Below are 13,853 nucleotides of genomic sequence, written 5' to 3'. Positions count from 1 at the left end.
GGCTTCCCCTAATGGCAGCTTTCGGCTTCAGCAGTTACATTGACTTTCAGTGAAGGATATTATTTCAGTCAAGCTACACACCTTCACTCGTAAGTTGTCCTGTGGCAGAGCCCTTTATGTTCTTAAAGGTAAATTCAAGTGGAACTTTCTTGTCCATCTTAAGTGCAGTGACTCGGCTATTAGTGACACTCATGAACGCCCAGGAGGAGGATGTTTATTTGGGTTCTTTGGCACAAGCTACAGAGCCATCTTCCAATAAATACCCAAATGCAATTCTCAATATTTTACAGTTGCGACTGGCAACTGGGCAAAGAGGCGGGGAGGGAGCAGGGGAAACACAACAAAGATAAAAAAAAATAAAAAATAAAAAAAATTACCTTAAGTGTGCCGCACTGCAGGCCCGGGTTCCCAGCCTGCCCTGCGGGCAATCATAACGCTGCTCAGAGCAGCGATATGAATGGCTGGAGCGCCCTGGCTGGTTGCTCCAAGGCAGGCTGGGAACCTGGGTTTGCTCTCTCCAACCCGGCAACACAGTGGCAGGTTGGAGAGAGCCCTTGTGCGCATGAGTTTTGGCAGCCCGAGACGGCCGGCCAAACATACATGCGCACTGAGGGGAGTGCTCTGTGCACTCTCCTGTGTTCTGCACTTTTATGGCCCTGCCCCTTTAAAAATAAAACAATAATAACCATGGTTTATTATCGTTTTATTCTTAAAGGTTTGCAGGTGCTGCTGGCGGTGGGGACAGCGCTTCTCTGCAATAGCAGAGGAGCTGCCCCAGTATTTTAAAAAAGACACTTCGTACATTTAAGTGTTTTAGTTCTAATAAGTGTACAGGAAATGTAATGCAAATGAGGAAAAATTACCACAACTCTGCCAACAAAATAAATTCAAAGGTAACACGACTTGCCAGAATATACTCCCAAGGGGAGGTTACCTTGGAAAAATGGAAGACCTTCCTTAGTATAAAGGAAATGCTAGCACCCACGGGGATTTATGAAGGTTGACCACCTTCTGAAAAAGTTTGTTTCTGTAATGGATCAACTGATGGAATCGTGGAGCATTTAACATTTCAATGCCATTAATATTAGATCAAAGAACAAAATAGCTCAGACACCATTAGAGGTAAAATCAGAGGGTGGTTATGGGGACATCTAAAATTTAGTAAAAATGCTTTCTGTTCACAATGCAGTAGTGTTATATCACAACTGTACAAAACAAATACGTATGGCTAAAATGCTACGATGCTTAGCATGGAAATTTCTTGCATTTACTAATGCTTTATATGTGATTTGTGATTAAGGTTAAATTGTAAAGTCTGATTAATTCTATTCATAAGAAAACAAAGTTATTTCCACTGTCAAAATAGTAACAATGTTTCAAAGGCTAGAGGACTGATAAATATAGCAACAGGAAACATGTAAGACTAGGAAATGGTGCTAGACCCTTAGACTGAATGTATATTCACAAGACTTACGGATAAATTCTGTCCACATAAAAGATTCCTAGGTTTCAATTTTAAGGAACATAAGCGGGGGTAAGAACAATGGTGCAATTTTTTGTGCCTCCTAACGGGGAACTGCCCCCCTTCCATTCATTATGCCTGGCGCAGGCATAATGTGGTGCAAGGGTTTACAAAGTGATGCAATGCGTGCATTGCGCCACTTTGTAAATATGGTGCAGCGTTTTTGGAAATCTAACACCACATTAGCGTAAACATTCATGCCTAATTGTTTCAGTAATTTTAAACAATAGCAAAGGCGGTCCTAACAGGTAGTTAGCATAGCATCTACTGAGTTGAAATAAGAGAATGGGGCTATACTTCCATTTTTACTAGCTTTTTACATGTGGCATGTAGGACCAATTCATTTTTTTGCATCAATTCTTTTTACCCAGTTGAGCTGCATCCTGGTAGATTTGGCGGTAGGTGGTAAGTATAGGGTGACTAGACAACCCAGATTTCCTTGCACAGTCACAGGTTTTAGAGGACTGTCCCGGCATCCCAATGCTTTTTCAAATTTTCAATACATGTCCTGGTTTTTGGTGCAAGTGTCAGCTCCTCCTGCAAATCAGAATTGAAAGGTATGCTTGGCACCTCTAAAGTCTTAAATAAGTCACCTAATTGATCTTATATATATATATATATATATATATGTGTGTATATATATATATATATATGTATATATAATAATAATATTATATTAATATATATATTCACTGCAAAAAACAATGGTGAAAGTAACATTATAGTTAGGTATAATAAAAATATATGTTTTTCGATTAAAAAAACCTTAGTAATTCACTGAAGAAACCAAAGGTTAATGTAACGTTATAGGTAGGTGAATTTCTCAGTGACAGTGTTAGCGTTTTGAGCTAAAAAAAAATAAATAAAAAATTCAGCATTTATAATTGGCAGCGCTAACTATAACTTGCGCCCCCTCCATGTACTGCTTATGACCTCACATATGACATCACTCATGACATGTTCTGTGACATCATTTATGACTTCACTGATAACATCTCAAGTAACAACACTGATGACATCAGACAGTCATCCTCCACTAATTTCAGAGCCATTTCACTAATGTATAATCACAAATAGTACATTGTGTATTATCCGTGTCATTTCCCCTTTGTTTCTTGGTTGGATTAAATGCCAATGTTCTGTTATATAAAGGTTCGTAGTAAGTGCTATAGAAACATGGATGTGCTTACTCATGAATGCACATGTGCGATTTTCCATGAAATAATATTCTCAGCAGGATTATTTTAAAAAGAATTTATAAAACGCTAAGTAAATATGAAAATTAATTTGAAGCTGGCTTCTCACTACAGACTAAGTCCTAATCGTATTCAATGTGGTTAGAATTTCCTGGGACACATATTCAGTACTTGGAAAATAAAAAGTGCAGGTAATGACAGGATGCTATTCCAATGGCAGCGTCGCAAATCCCAAAGGGTGGGGCAGGCTGGCAGGACAATAAATATTAATAACAAAAATTAATAACAGTAAAAAAACATACCTTTTCCAATGCCGCCAGTTGCCTCGCACTCCTCTTCTGATGGTGTCCCAGCATATTCTGGGACACCAGCACAGGCTCCCCATGCAATCCTGGTGTTGCTCTCATGCTATACTTAGCATGATATTGGCACCAGGATTGGTCTCAGCGGCTTGGTCTGCCGCTCAGACACTGCCTTGGAGTTTGCAGTTTCTCCAACCCGGCTGTGTTAAACAAAGTGTGCATAGCAGTTTGAGTGGCCTAAGACAGCTAGCCAAACCGTCATGCTCAATTAGTGCTCTCACTCCACTCCTCTTCCTCTCCCCTCCCTTGGACCAGCCACGTCTCTCCCTGCTCGTGCTGGCTGAGCCAGCAGCTGAAAAATAAAACAATATTAAAATATTTTTTTCAGCTGCTGGCTCAGCCAGTGGGGTGACGCTCCTTCACCATTACAAAGGAGCTGCCCCTGTCTATTCCGTACCACGCGCATTCCCTTAATTACATCATAGTTTTAAGCCCTGATGCTGGCTGCCAATTCAGACTGATTAAAATGCCAAGGTTTTTGGTTATCAGACCTCCGCTGGCCATCCTATTGAAAAACAAGCACTACTTTTACCACCTTAATTTCAGAACTCATAGTCTTAAAAAATTATATCTGTTAATAATACATAAGATTTTTTTCTCATTGTAATCACTCAGTTTTCTAGCAATTGGGATTCACACACGTGCCTGTCTCACATGCCTAACACCATTCTCTTCTGATCCTCCCTCCATTGTTTATTGTGTGATGTGCTAATTGTACTGTTTACATTTTTGCATTATGGTTCATTTTTACCTAACATGTTTAAAACGAGTATTGGCAAAGCCAACAGGTCTGTAGTTGTACAACAGCTTTTTATCAGTACTTGTTTTGTTTGTTCTTGATTCTTGCAAAATGTTAATGTTGGGGAAACTGCCTGGCCCTCATCAACCTAAAACATTTGATTAAAATGAAAAATATTTTTGGTCATAAAAAGCACAAATTGCCATAGTAGCCATGCACTGAAGGGAACTACTTTTTTTGTGGAGGTTTTCCTTGTGAAGGGGAAGAATACTATCACTCGTAGTGACGTTTGCCAATGACTGACGTTGGCTGAGCCATTCTTCCATGAGGTATGCTGCAGTGAGTAAAAAAATGTGAATGACACAATAACAGACCAATGGATGAAGAGGGTTGGCTTAAAGAGCCTACAGCTATATTGTATAATACATTTTAGTAAAGTCAAAGGTTCTTGACTAATATCAAACCTAAAAATGATGTTAATTATCTCACATTCCATTTACACTTAGTTTCCATTTCTCTTTTTAAGTCATGAGTGTCAAAAACAGCAATATCAGTGTTTTTGTCCGAGTTAGACCCACGCCTGAGTTCGCTCAAGAAATAATCAAAGTCGGGACAGACAACAAGGTAAAATATGTTCCTATATATTTTCTTATTTGTCTATCTTGTTTATGTGCAGTTCTTATATGGATCTTTTTTTAATTTAATTGTTAAAACCTTGCAACCAGCACCGCACAGTTCAAATGCCATATCGCATCTTTACCCCAGTTATCAGGGTGAAGGGGTAGTTGTTATAGTACATCAGGTGCAGTGGCACCTGCTGATCTAAGGGACCTAATGCCCTCTATTAAGAGCTGTATGTTATTTTTATACCTCTAAACCTGGGGGATGGAGGAGGTATTGTCGCTGCTTTCCTGAGGGCACATGGTGCCCTTGCTGAACTACTGGGAGTAAGGAAGTGAAAGAAAGGAGGGGGTGGAAAATAGTATACAGGACTTTTCTAAAGAAGGTCTCTAAGTATTTGCCCTACTTAGTCGTGCCTCTTCATTGAGTCTGGTTGAGTATGAGTGGTCTCAGGACTGCCGCTAATGAAAGCAGTCCAAGTGTGATGGTGTCCTATGTAGTAAGCACTTGCATAGCAAACTGTCCGAAATGAATTCCTCTGGAGTCTCGATTAAGAGTGCACTGGGTGTTTTGTGCTAGTAATTGCACCTAGAGAAATCAAAGGCTTGACATTCACCAGGTGTGATAAAGAGTACCAGCTATGAGTTTTCCCCAGAAAGTGGGGCACATCGTGGATTTTGGAGGTTTTCCTGTGGAAAAAAAAATACAGAAGGTGATCATTTTATCTCAGCACTTGTAATCACCAGCGTAACAAAACTTGCGGTACGTGGAGGCGGGGGGCCTTCTGAACCCAGTAATGGGCCTGCCACTCATACACAGTGCACTGAGGGTGCTGCGGGGGCCTTTGTTATGCCACTGCTTGCAATTGCATCATATGGGGGGGTTATTACATCTTTGGAGGAGGTGTTAATCCGTCCCAAATGTGACGGATATACCACCAGCCGTATTACGAGTTCCATAGGATATAATGGACTCGTAATACGGCTGGTGGTATATCTGTCACTTTACCGTCACTTTTGGTACGGATTAACACCTCCTCCAAAGACCACTCCCTGCCTCTTCGTCGCACTCTTGCAGGTTCTTTTTCACCCCTGCTTTCTCCTATGATCACTGTTTTCCATCTTTCTCTTTCACCCTTTTGTGTTTTTCCCTCTTATGCTATGGATGAAAGTTGGGTAAGGAGAAATATGTGCTGGGCCCCAAAAATGGGTGCCAGTGGGCCCCACCTGCGACCACCGACTCAAATTAACCCCTGTCCAACAGCAAAAAGTTTTCAACAAGCACAACAAGGCAAAGCATTCCACCAGTGGTACATTCTGGTGCAAAGGAAAGGCCTAAACAGCAGGAACAGCAAACTATATCACCCCTGTATAAATCATTTCTTAGTCGACATTTCAGTATTGGGTCTGGTTTTAGTGGTCACATTCGGAATATTGCTTCATGTTGAGAGGGAGTATTGTGTTTAGTTCTAGAGGTGGAGGCTATAACTCCAAAAGGATGAAGTGCGAGGGGAGTAAATGAAAATGGGAAACATATTCTCCAAAATGGGTGGGGCAGGCGAAAAAACAAGAAGGAACACGAGTATGACCATGAGAACAGAGGGGAGATACTAGGTTAGTAGTCAGTCCACATCAGGGAACATATGCACAGATATGCAAGGAAGATATGCAATTAATTCATCCCACATAGTTTACAATACAGAAGAGAGAGTGGAGCCTATATAGAGACCATTATGTCCAGTAGTGGTTTAAATGTAGAGGAGAATATTAACATATTATTGGGGGCATGTGGCCTGTACCAATTAACCATGAGGCTAGCTTTGTGGTGAGAAGTTGTGATGAATATATGAAACTACCTTGCAACCAACAATGGTAGGGGGCAGCATCACTAACAGAATTTTAAAAGTTCTTAGACACACAATGGAAAGCACCGGCAAGTTGAGAAGGCAGAGGGGTTTCTCAGTCATCTGCCATATTACAATTCCATTATAGTCTATGGAATTTGTAATACGGTGCACAGAATATTCGTAACGTTTGTGATGGAGAAACCCCTCTGCTAAACTCTAAATCAGGCCTGAAGTGTATTCAGAGTATTTAGAACAGGGAAACGAAAATGTAAAACGGGTTGACCATGATACATAACTACCATTATTATCCAGGAAGCTAAGTATCATTGAAGCAGATTTGCCATAATTCGTTTCCTAGAATGACAAGCGTGCATTCCATGACCAAATCTATAGTTTGAAGAGGATGCAGGCATGCCATATCTTAGGTCTTCCTTTCATGTTGGCTCCTTGTTTAGTGGATCAGAAGGGGGAAGAACCATGGTCTTTGTAGGTTTCGCAATCACTTGTGTGTCTAAATCCTTCCTTCCTGTTTGACGCCGCTTTGACAGTTACCTTAAAATCAGGCAATAGTCTTGAGTTTAGACCTTTGCATCCATTAAAGCATTATAAAGCAAATGAAAAAACAATTCAAGCTTTCCTCTCAGTGTGTAATGCAATTTCTTTATGGGAAAACAAGCATATCTCCGCTGTTGAAGTGTATTTCAGATTAGGTGTGTCAATACTGGCATATTGTTGGTATACACGTAGGTCATCAGTTAGAAGGCAGCAGCTAGCAAGTGCCGTAATTACATTAACAACTACTGACCACATTCAGTGGATTTTTAAGCATACTACAATATTACAGCATATTTATTTGTTGTCTCACTGCTACTCTAAAAAGGTAGTTCAAGCATCATTTCCTCATGGGTTTAAATTGTAAATCGGGGATAGCACTGCACCTTCTGACAGAGACAAAGTAGATACCAATTCTGGGCATTACCGATAATGAAAGCCCATCCTCTAAATGAGAACTATAGCTGAGTATTAGATTGCACCCCAACTGTTTCATTATGTCTCTGGCTGCAATGCGATATAGAAAATGTTAATCATTATTAACAAAAAACAAGGGTAACCCTACTCTGCACGAACCAGGACATTAAACTCTAACAGAAGAATAGTTGTTCTCATTGGAAATGTATATGGATAAACGATATATTGATATATGTAGACAAGCACAATGGCAGAATACAATAATACTGTCATACTGTTCAAGGATGTCAATATGAAGGAAAAAGGTCAAACAATCATTGTTTTTGAAAATTACTCTATTTTAATAAATACAAAATGTGATGTGCTCCGTGCCCCACGTGAACAAAAGAATAGAAAGAAAAACAACATAAGACATAGCAATTCTACGGACATTACACAAAATAAATACACGTTTCCAAAAAACAAAACGACCACACTGACAAATTATTAGCCAATGAAACGAGCCCTTGTGTGAATCAAAGGGTCCGAATACCTGGTTCGTTTGTATATGTCAACAACATTTTGACCCCCTATGTAGTGTGGGGTCTCATCAGGACCGAAAGAATGTGAAACACAATAACTACTCCGTACTATGTGGCTACAGTGGCACTTCAAGATAATCAATTGTTGACGTCGTACCTGTTGGTGTCTGGAGTGAGAACAACCAGTGTGCACACCAAAAGTGACAGTTAAAGTGAAGAGGGTACTTACATGGGGAACCCCATGTGGGAGCTAAATGAGGGAACATAAATAGTGTCAGTAGATTGAGCAAGAACACAACATGATGGGTGTGATGGCAGTAAGCAAAACACACAAAATTAATAAAAAACGCTTACGCCCAAGAAGATGAACAACCAAGAAAGTGAATGCTAATGAATGACATGCAAGGTGCCATTAATGGGCCCTAAGCAGCAGAAACCAGTGTAGCACCCAGTCGGGGGAAGATCCTCCAATGTGTTGAAAAGGCAGGCTGCAAGGATCTAGGCTCACCGTGGAGTCGGTGTCAGCTGGATGACACTGCAGCATTCACTCTTATCACACCAACGGGGAGTGAAACCAAGGTTTGGAGCGAATGCAGGCCAAAGCTCACAAAACTCTAACAAAAGTCAATTTTGTGCTACAGCAGATCTGTACAACCTTCACAGAGCAATAAAAAACCCTGAGTTTCAAAATAGCAAAACAGTGACTGCTTTGCAGCCTTGAGCTTTGTACATCAGGCCCGAGTCTTCCAACCCTGAATCAAAGGTCTGTCAGAAGTCAAGTCTCTATTGGAAGGAAAGTTCTTAAACCTTTTCATTTACTATTGTGAATTTACTGATCTGACTCATACATTGGCTGTCTTCTGTAAAATGTAACCATATTAACAAAATATGTGGTATATATACCATTTCACTTGTATTGTGATTCCGGTGATATAGTTTGAGATAGTCAGCTGACTTTTGCTTCTTCATGCTGGTGCATGAATATTCATATACAGTATTCATTCAAATCAGGTTTGTCTCCTTCCCTTCTGAAGAGGGTGAAAGACCACATGTATCTTCCCCAGCTTGGTCTGTATTGCAGATATTTGTTTGATGCAAGTATAGGTGAATGACTAGGGGTGAAACACAGGACTAGTCCTTGGTGTTATCGTAGTTGGGCTGTTGCTCTAGGCAAGACTGCTGGTTTAAGGATGACAGTACTTATGTTTGTAGGTGACTAAGCCTATCCTACAACAAGTCGCAACTGTAGTCCCAACCCTTCCGGCTCACTAGCAGTACCTCACCAAAAACCCAAACAGTTAAAGGTGATTTGTGGCAGCCTTTACGCATGGACTCAAGAATATGACATCTCAAGTAGTGTTGTGGTTAAACGGAGATCACCCCTTTCTCACAGATCCATCATGTTTCAACCAAACACAGGCTATAACGAAGATGCAGTAATGTTTCAATAGTTTTTATTCAATCCAATCTGCAATCTGTGGTAAATGGCATGGGCTGCAATGATTACGATAATGAACAGTACAAGTGACAGAATTGTAAAAACAAGAGTCATGATTATAAGGACCCCCACCATCTTGCAGTAACATGGAAAGACAAGGAGTGTATAATATTTCCTATTACCCTATTCTGATAGACCTAACCTTCTACCTAAAGGAGAGCTGGGTATGTTAAACCTAATCTGCCAATGCCATGTCCCTGAGAAGAGCCCCCAATCCTTGTTACCTTGGAAAGAGGTCTCTAGCTCAGACTCCGTAGGAACACGATGTCCGGGTCTGCATCAAGGTGACGTGCAGCATCAATGGCAGCAATGGTATCTGGTCGGAATCCCTCTGATTATCTGTCTAAAGTGAGGTGTATTTATACAGATCTACTTGGACCTCTGACGTAGGTTGTTCCCAAACAATAGATAACACAGCATTCTTGGGATGATAATTAATATAAACAATTCCCTTAAAAGCGTGAAGATGGAAAGTACCTAATGTGAACACCTACAGTTTGTTTGTCTTTGTCCCTTGATTTGACGCCTTAGCGCTGTGGCACTGATAACATAAACTAAAACACAAATGGCCTAACTATAAACACGGCAGCCATCTTAGAAGAATTAATTAAATAAATGGGCTAAGACAGAGCAAGCGAAGTAGGTTAAAAGTCACTAGGTGACGGGGGCACGAGTCTGCAAGCCAAAAGCTAAGCTAACCCCTGTTATCCCCTTAAAGCAAACTAGGATTCACTACAGTGTCGCTGACTTCAGTGTTATGACCTTATGCCAAACTGTAATATGTTATTGTCTGTGTTATTTAATCTAAGTCAGAAATACTATAGTTTTCTTTTTTTGTGCCTTAGACCATTGACATCCACCTTCGGAGAGACCATAAGAATGATGTAGTTAATAACAAGCGCCAAGATTGGTCATTCAAACTGGACGGCTTCCTCCATAATGCATCCCAAGAAGACGTCTATGAAGCTGTGGCTAAGAGCGTGGTGTCGAAAGCTTTGGATGGTTACAATGGTAAAGTTAATCTCTCCCATCTATAGCAAGTCTTGTATTGTATTGTAGAGGAATGCGCCCAAAAGCTGCACGTAAATGTGTTCATCAGGATGAAGAAGGAGTGGACTATTTTAAAGCACGTGTGCCTGTCAGCAGTGTTTGACTAATCTTAGAAAATGAAGTGAAAAAATCACTTAACTCTGCGGAAATTTGTCAGTGATCTGAACTAAAATATGGTGTTAGTGTAAAACCCTGGCTCCATTCTAAGAGTATGTTCCTAATGTGCAGATGGCAAATAAAGGAGTCGGTTCTCAGATTGCTTGCTGTGAAGGCTAATAATAGTTCTGTATTGTTATAATATGAAGCTAGAATTTGGGCTGTTCCTTGAATAAACATAATGTATTCATATATTTCTAGGTACTATTATGTGCTATGGGCAAACAGGAGCTGGCAAAACATTCACCATGACAGGAGCAACAGAGAACTACAAGCATCGTGGAATCATCCCTCGCACATTACAGCAGGTACTATTGGACTCGGTTAGACTTTGTCAGCATAATAAACTGATGAAAATACTTTTTAAACTTCCAGTGCAACCACACATAGGGCCTCATTATGAGTTTGGTGGTCCCACCGCAGGACCGCCTAACTCACCAGCAAACTCACGAGGAAGTTGCCACCGTCATGTGTGCTGAGTCCTATACAAAAGCACAGAGAGGGCCGACCAGCACCCTCGGAATGCGCACTTTCAGTAACATAGACAGTGCGTAATCAGACGGTGCTGGGCAGAGGGGCCCTGCACTGCCCCTCTGTGGCCCCCGGGCCTGGCTTTCTGCCAGCCTTTTCGTGGCAGGGTACCTGCCGTGAAAAGGCTGGCGGAAAGTGGGGCTGTAATCAGCCATGCGGTGCTGAGTTCACCACCAAGTTGGGTACTATGTTCATGCCGGGGACGGCAGTCTTTAGGTGGGTCCACCTGCCAATGTCGTAATTGGGTGGTTGGACCACCTGGAGTCCAACCGCCAACACAAGGCTAGCTGCCTTAGGACCGCCAGCCTCGCAATGAGGCTGATAGATTCCAAAGTCCAAATATGCCAGGCAAAGGAGGAGGCCATAGGTCCTTGGAACAATGTCACGTCATGTGTCATGTACAATTTATAGCGCACCCTCTTGCTTTTAAGCTGCCTTCATAATGAATTTGTAATTATTAATAAAATGTCATTAATAACGGACTGAGACTACTTATCAAAGGACCCCTATGAAGAACATCATCTGAAACTCCAGCAACCTCATCTATGTACAAATGTAGCTGGTGGGCTATTCATGCCACCAGATTATCCAGCAAAATAAACCTTCTGCCATATGATGTTTCTAAAACTTGTAAATGCAAGTTTATGATGGTTAATTCAGAACACTAAGGGCCTGATTCAGATCTAGACGGAGGGGTTACTCTGTTGCAACGGTGGCAGATATCCCATTCGCCGAAATCTAAATACAATAGAAAACAATGGTATTTGGATTTCGGCAGATGGGATATCCCTTACCATTCAGACGGGGTAACCCATTTGCCAATATCTAAATCAGGCCCCAAATGTTGTAATTATTTTTTTGGCCAACCACACACACCTTATGTTTTAATAAGGCCTGTCCACTGAGATTCAACAGAAAATACGTGAACCATATATTCTTCTGATCCATTGTGCAGGTGTTTCGAGAGATCGAGAACCGCCCAGATCAAGCAGTCACTGTGCGAATTTCCTACTTGGAGATCTACAATGAAAACCTCTTTGACCTTCTCTCCACCATGCCAGAAGTAGATATAAACCAAGACACACAACTAGCTATTGCGGATGACTCACGTGGTGTTTTCGTGAAGGGTTTGTCCACCCATCTGACACGCCATGAGGAAGATGCGCTTAATCTTCTGTTTGAGGTAAGGATTAAGGGGTCTTCATTATTCTTGTTGACCAATAATCTTGTTGATGTATGTCTCATTACATATTTGATTTGTTTCCTCTTTCCAAACTTTTAACCAATATAACAACAATTCTGTTTTCAGTTGATGAGATGTTTGAGAGTCATTTGCTGAAAGTCTCAGAAGATATCTCTTAATGTTTGAATTTATTATGTTCAAAGAGTCAGCATCGCATACGCAGGTCCCCATTCCAAGGTGGTTTTCTAACAATTGTATTGTTATTTTTTGGTGGCATGTTTTATTATTTGCTGTTTTTTTGATAAGCCATGTTGTTTAACTTTCATCAAAAATATGTTAGAACTAATGGTAATTTATTTTTTAAATGTGTGCATGTGGTAAACAAACAATAAAACAGGTATATAGACATGCCTCTTTCTGATTAGAATTGCGTTTTTTATTTACAATTGAAAATTTAAAAAATCATCAAAAAATAAAAATATAAGGCTATTACTTTATGAAAGGTGAATTACATTTTTAAAATGTTCACTTAATTTCACACTCATATGACCTTAAAAGGTGTGCTACAACTTTATTGAGGTTTTAATATTGACCTTCAATAATATCGAATCTGCAATATGTAATGTAAAAAGATTTGTAGAGTGTGGACTAATCACCTGTGAGGGCCTGTAGGCACTGAGTAGGTGCGGAAGGGGCATCACTTGAAGAGCCAGGTCTTCAGTTTCTTGATGAATATTGTGAGTTGTGAGAGTGATGGCTGTTCTGAGGTCCGGGGGAGGGCGTTCCGGGTCTTTGCTGCTAGATAACAGAATGAGGGACAAACACTACATTTTCAAGGCAAGCCTGTATAGGGATATATATATATATATATATATATATATATATATATATATATATATATATATATATATATATATATAATCCACTTCATCCACCAGCTGCATATGCAACCCCTTGCGCACATCGACGGCACAGATATACTTACGAGAGAAAGACCATCTGCCAGGTGATTCTTTCAAGAATTCATTTATATATTCAGTTCTTCTTCCCATAAGTGAAAAACAAAAAGTGTTGGCGTGTTTTGCTGGTCGCTATTTATCAACTTAGTATTCTGATATAAAACACATTCAAATTATTAGGAATCTATGTAGTACATGCTTGTCTTTTTTAAATCGACATTTTCTAAGACATAATTATGTCTAATTTGCATATAACACAGAGCACTGGCCCGGGGACTGGTTAGCAGTGCCCAGGGCACAGTCAGAAAACACAAGTATCAGCAGAAAATGGGGGCAAAAAGTGAGGGGGCGTCTGCATTCAACCCAGTTTCCCCACAAGTTTGCGCTGCACAGCTATTAGAGAAGAAAGTAGAGAAGCACAACTGTGGGTTTGTCCTTTGTTGGTAAGACTATAAAAGGCACAGCCTCTGTGTATCCCTCGTGCTGATATATGAAGGTCTACAAGGGTGCACTCTAAAGAGAGGTGGATAAGGGGTACTCAGATTTTGTTTTGTGAGTCAGGGAAGTCTTCTAGTAGGAATTTTGCCTTCCCTCCTTGAGACATCTTTGTGCAACACTTCAGTTTAGGAAGAAGTTAAGTTATTTGTTAATGTTTTTCCCTTGCTGTATTAATTATATTAGTTCATTAGTTCATTTTAAT

At 40.5% G+C, this 13,853-nt stretch overlaps 1 protein-coding gene across 6 annotated transcripts in view; it reads left to right on the top strand.

The window, feature by feature from the left end:
- The window catches only part of KIF9 (kinesin family member 9), a 483,408-nt gene that overhangs the window by 46,688 nt on the left and 422,867 nt on the right, over nt 1–13,853 (top strand). For all 6 annotated transcript variants that reach the window (XM_069210940.1, XM_069210938.1, XM_069210939.1 and 3 more), the window contains 4 exons: nt 4,346–4,443; nt 10,120–10,285; nt 10,682–10,788; nt 11,967–12,194. In XM_069210940.1, the coding sequence (XP_069067041.1) occupies nt 4,348–4,443; nt 10,120–10,285; nt 10,682–10,788; nt 11,967–12,194 (597 nt within the window). In that variant the 5' untranslated portion in view covers nt 4,346–4,347. The remainder of the gene's footprint in view (nt 1–4,345; nt 4,444–10,119; nt 10,286–10,681; nt 10,789–11,966; nt 12,195–13,853) is intronic.

The sequence above is a fragment of the Pleurodeles waltl genome, chromosome 10, assembly GCF_031143425.1.
Source record: "Pleurodeles waltl isolate 20211129_DDA chromosome 10, aPleWal1.hap1.20221129, whole genome shotgun sequence".
Taxonomy (NCBI): domain Eukaryota; kingdom Metazoa; phylum Chordata; class Amphibia; order Caudata; family Salamandridae; genus Pleurodeles; species Pleurodeles waltl.
Note: the sequence above shows the minus strand (reverse complement) of the source record. Positions and strands in the feature narration are given on the sequence as shown.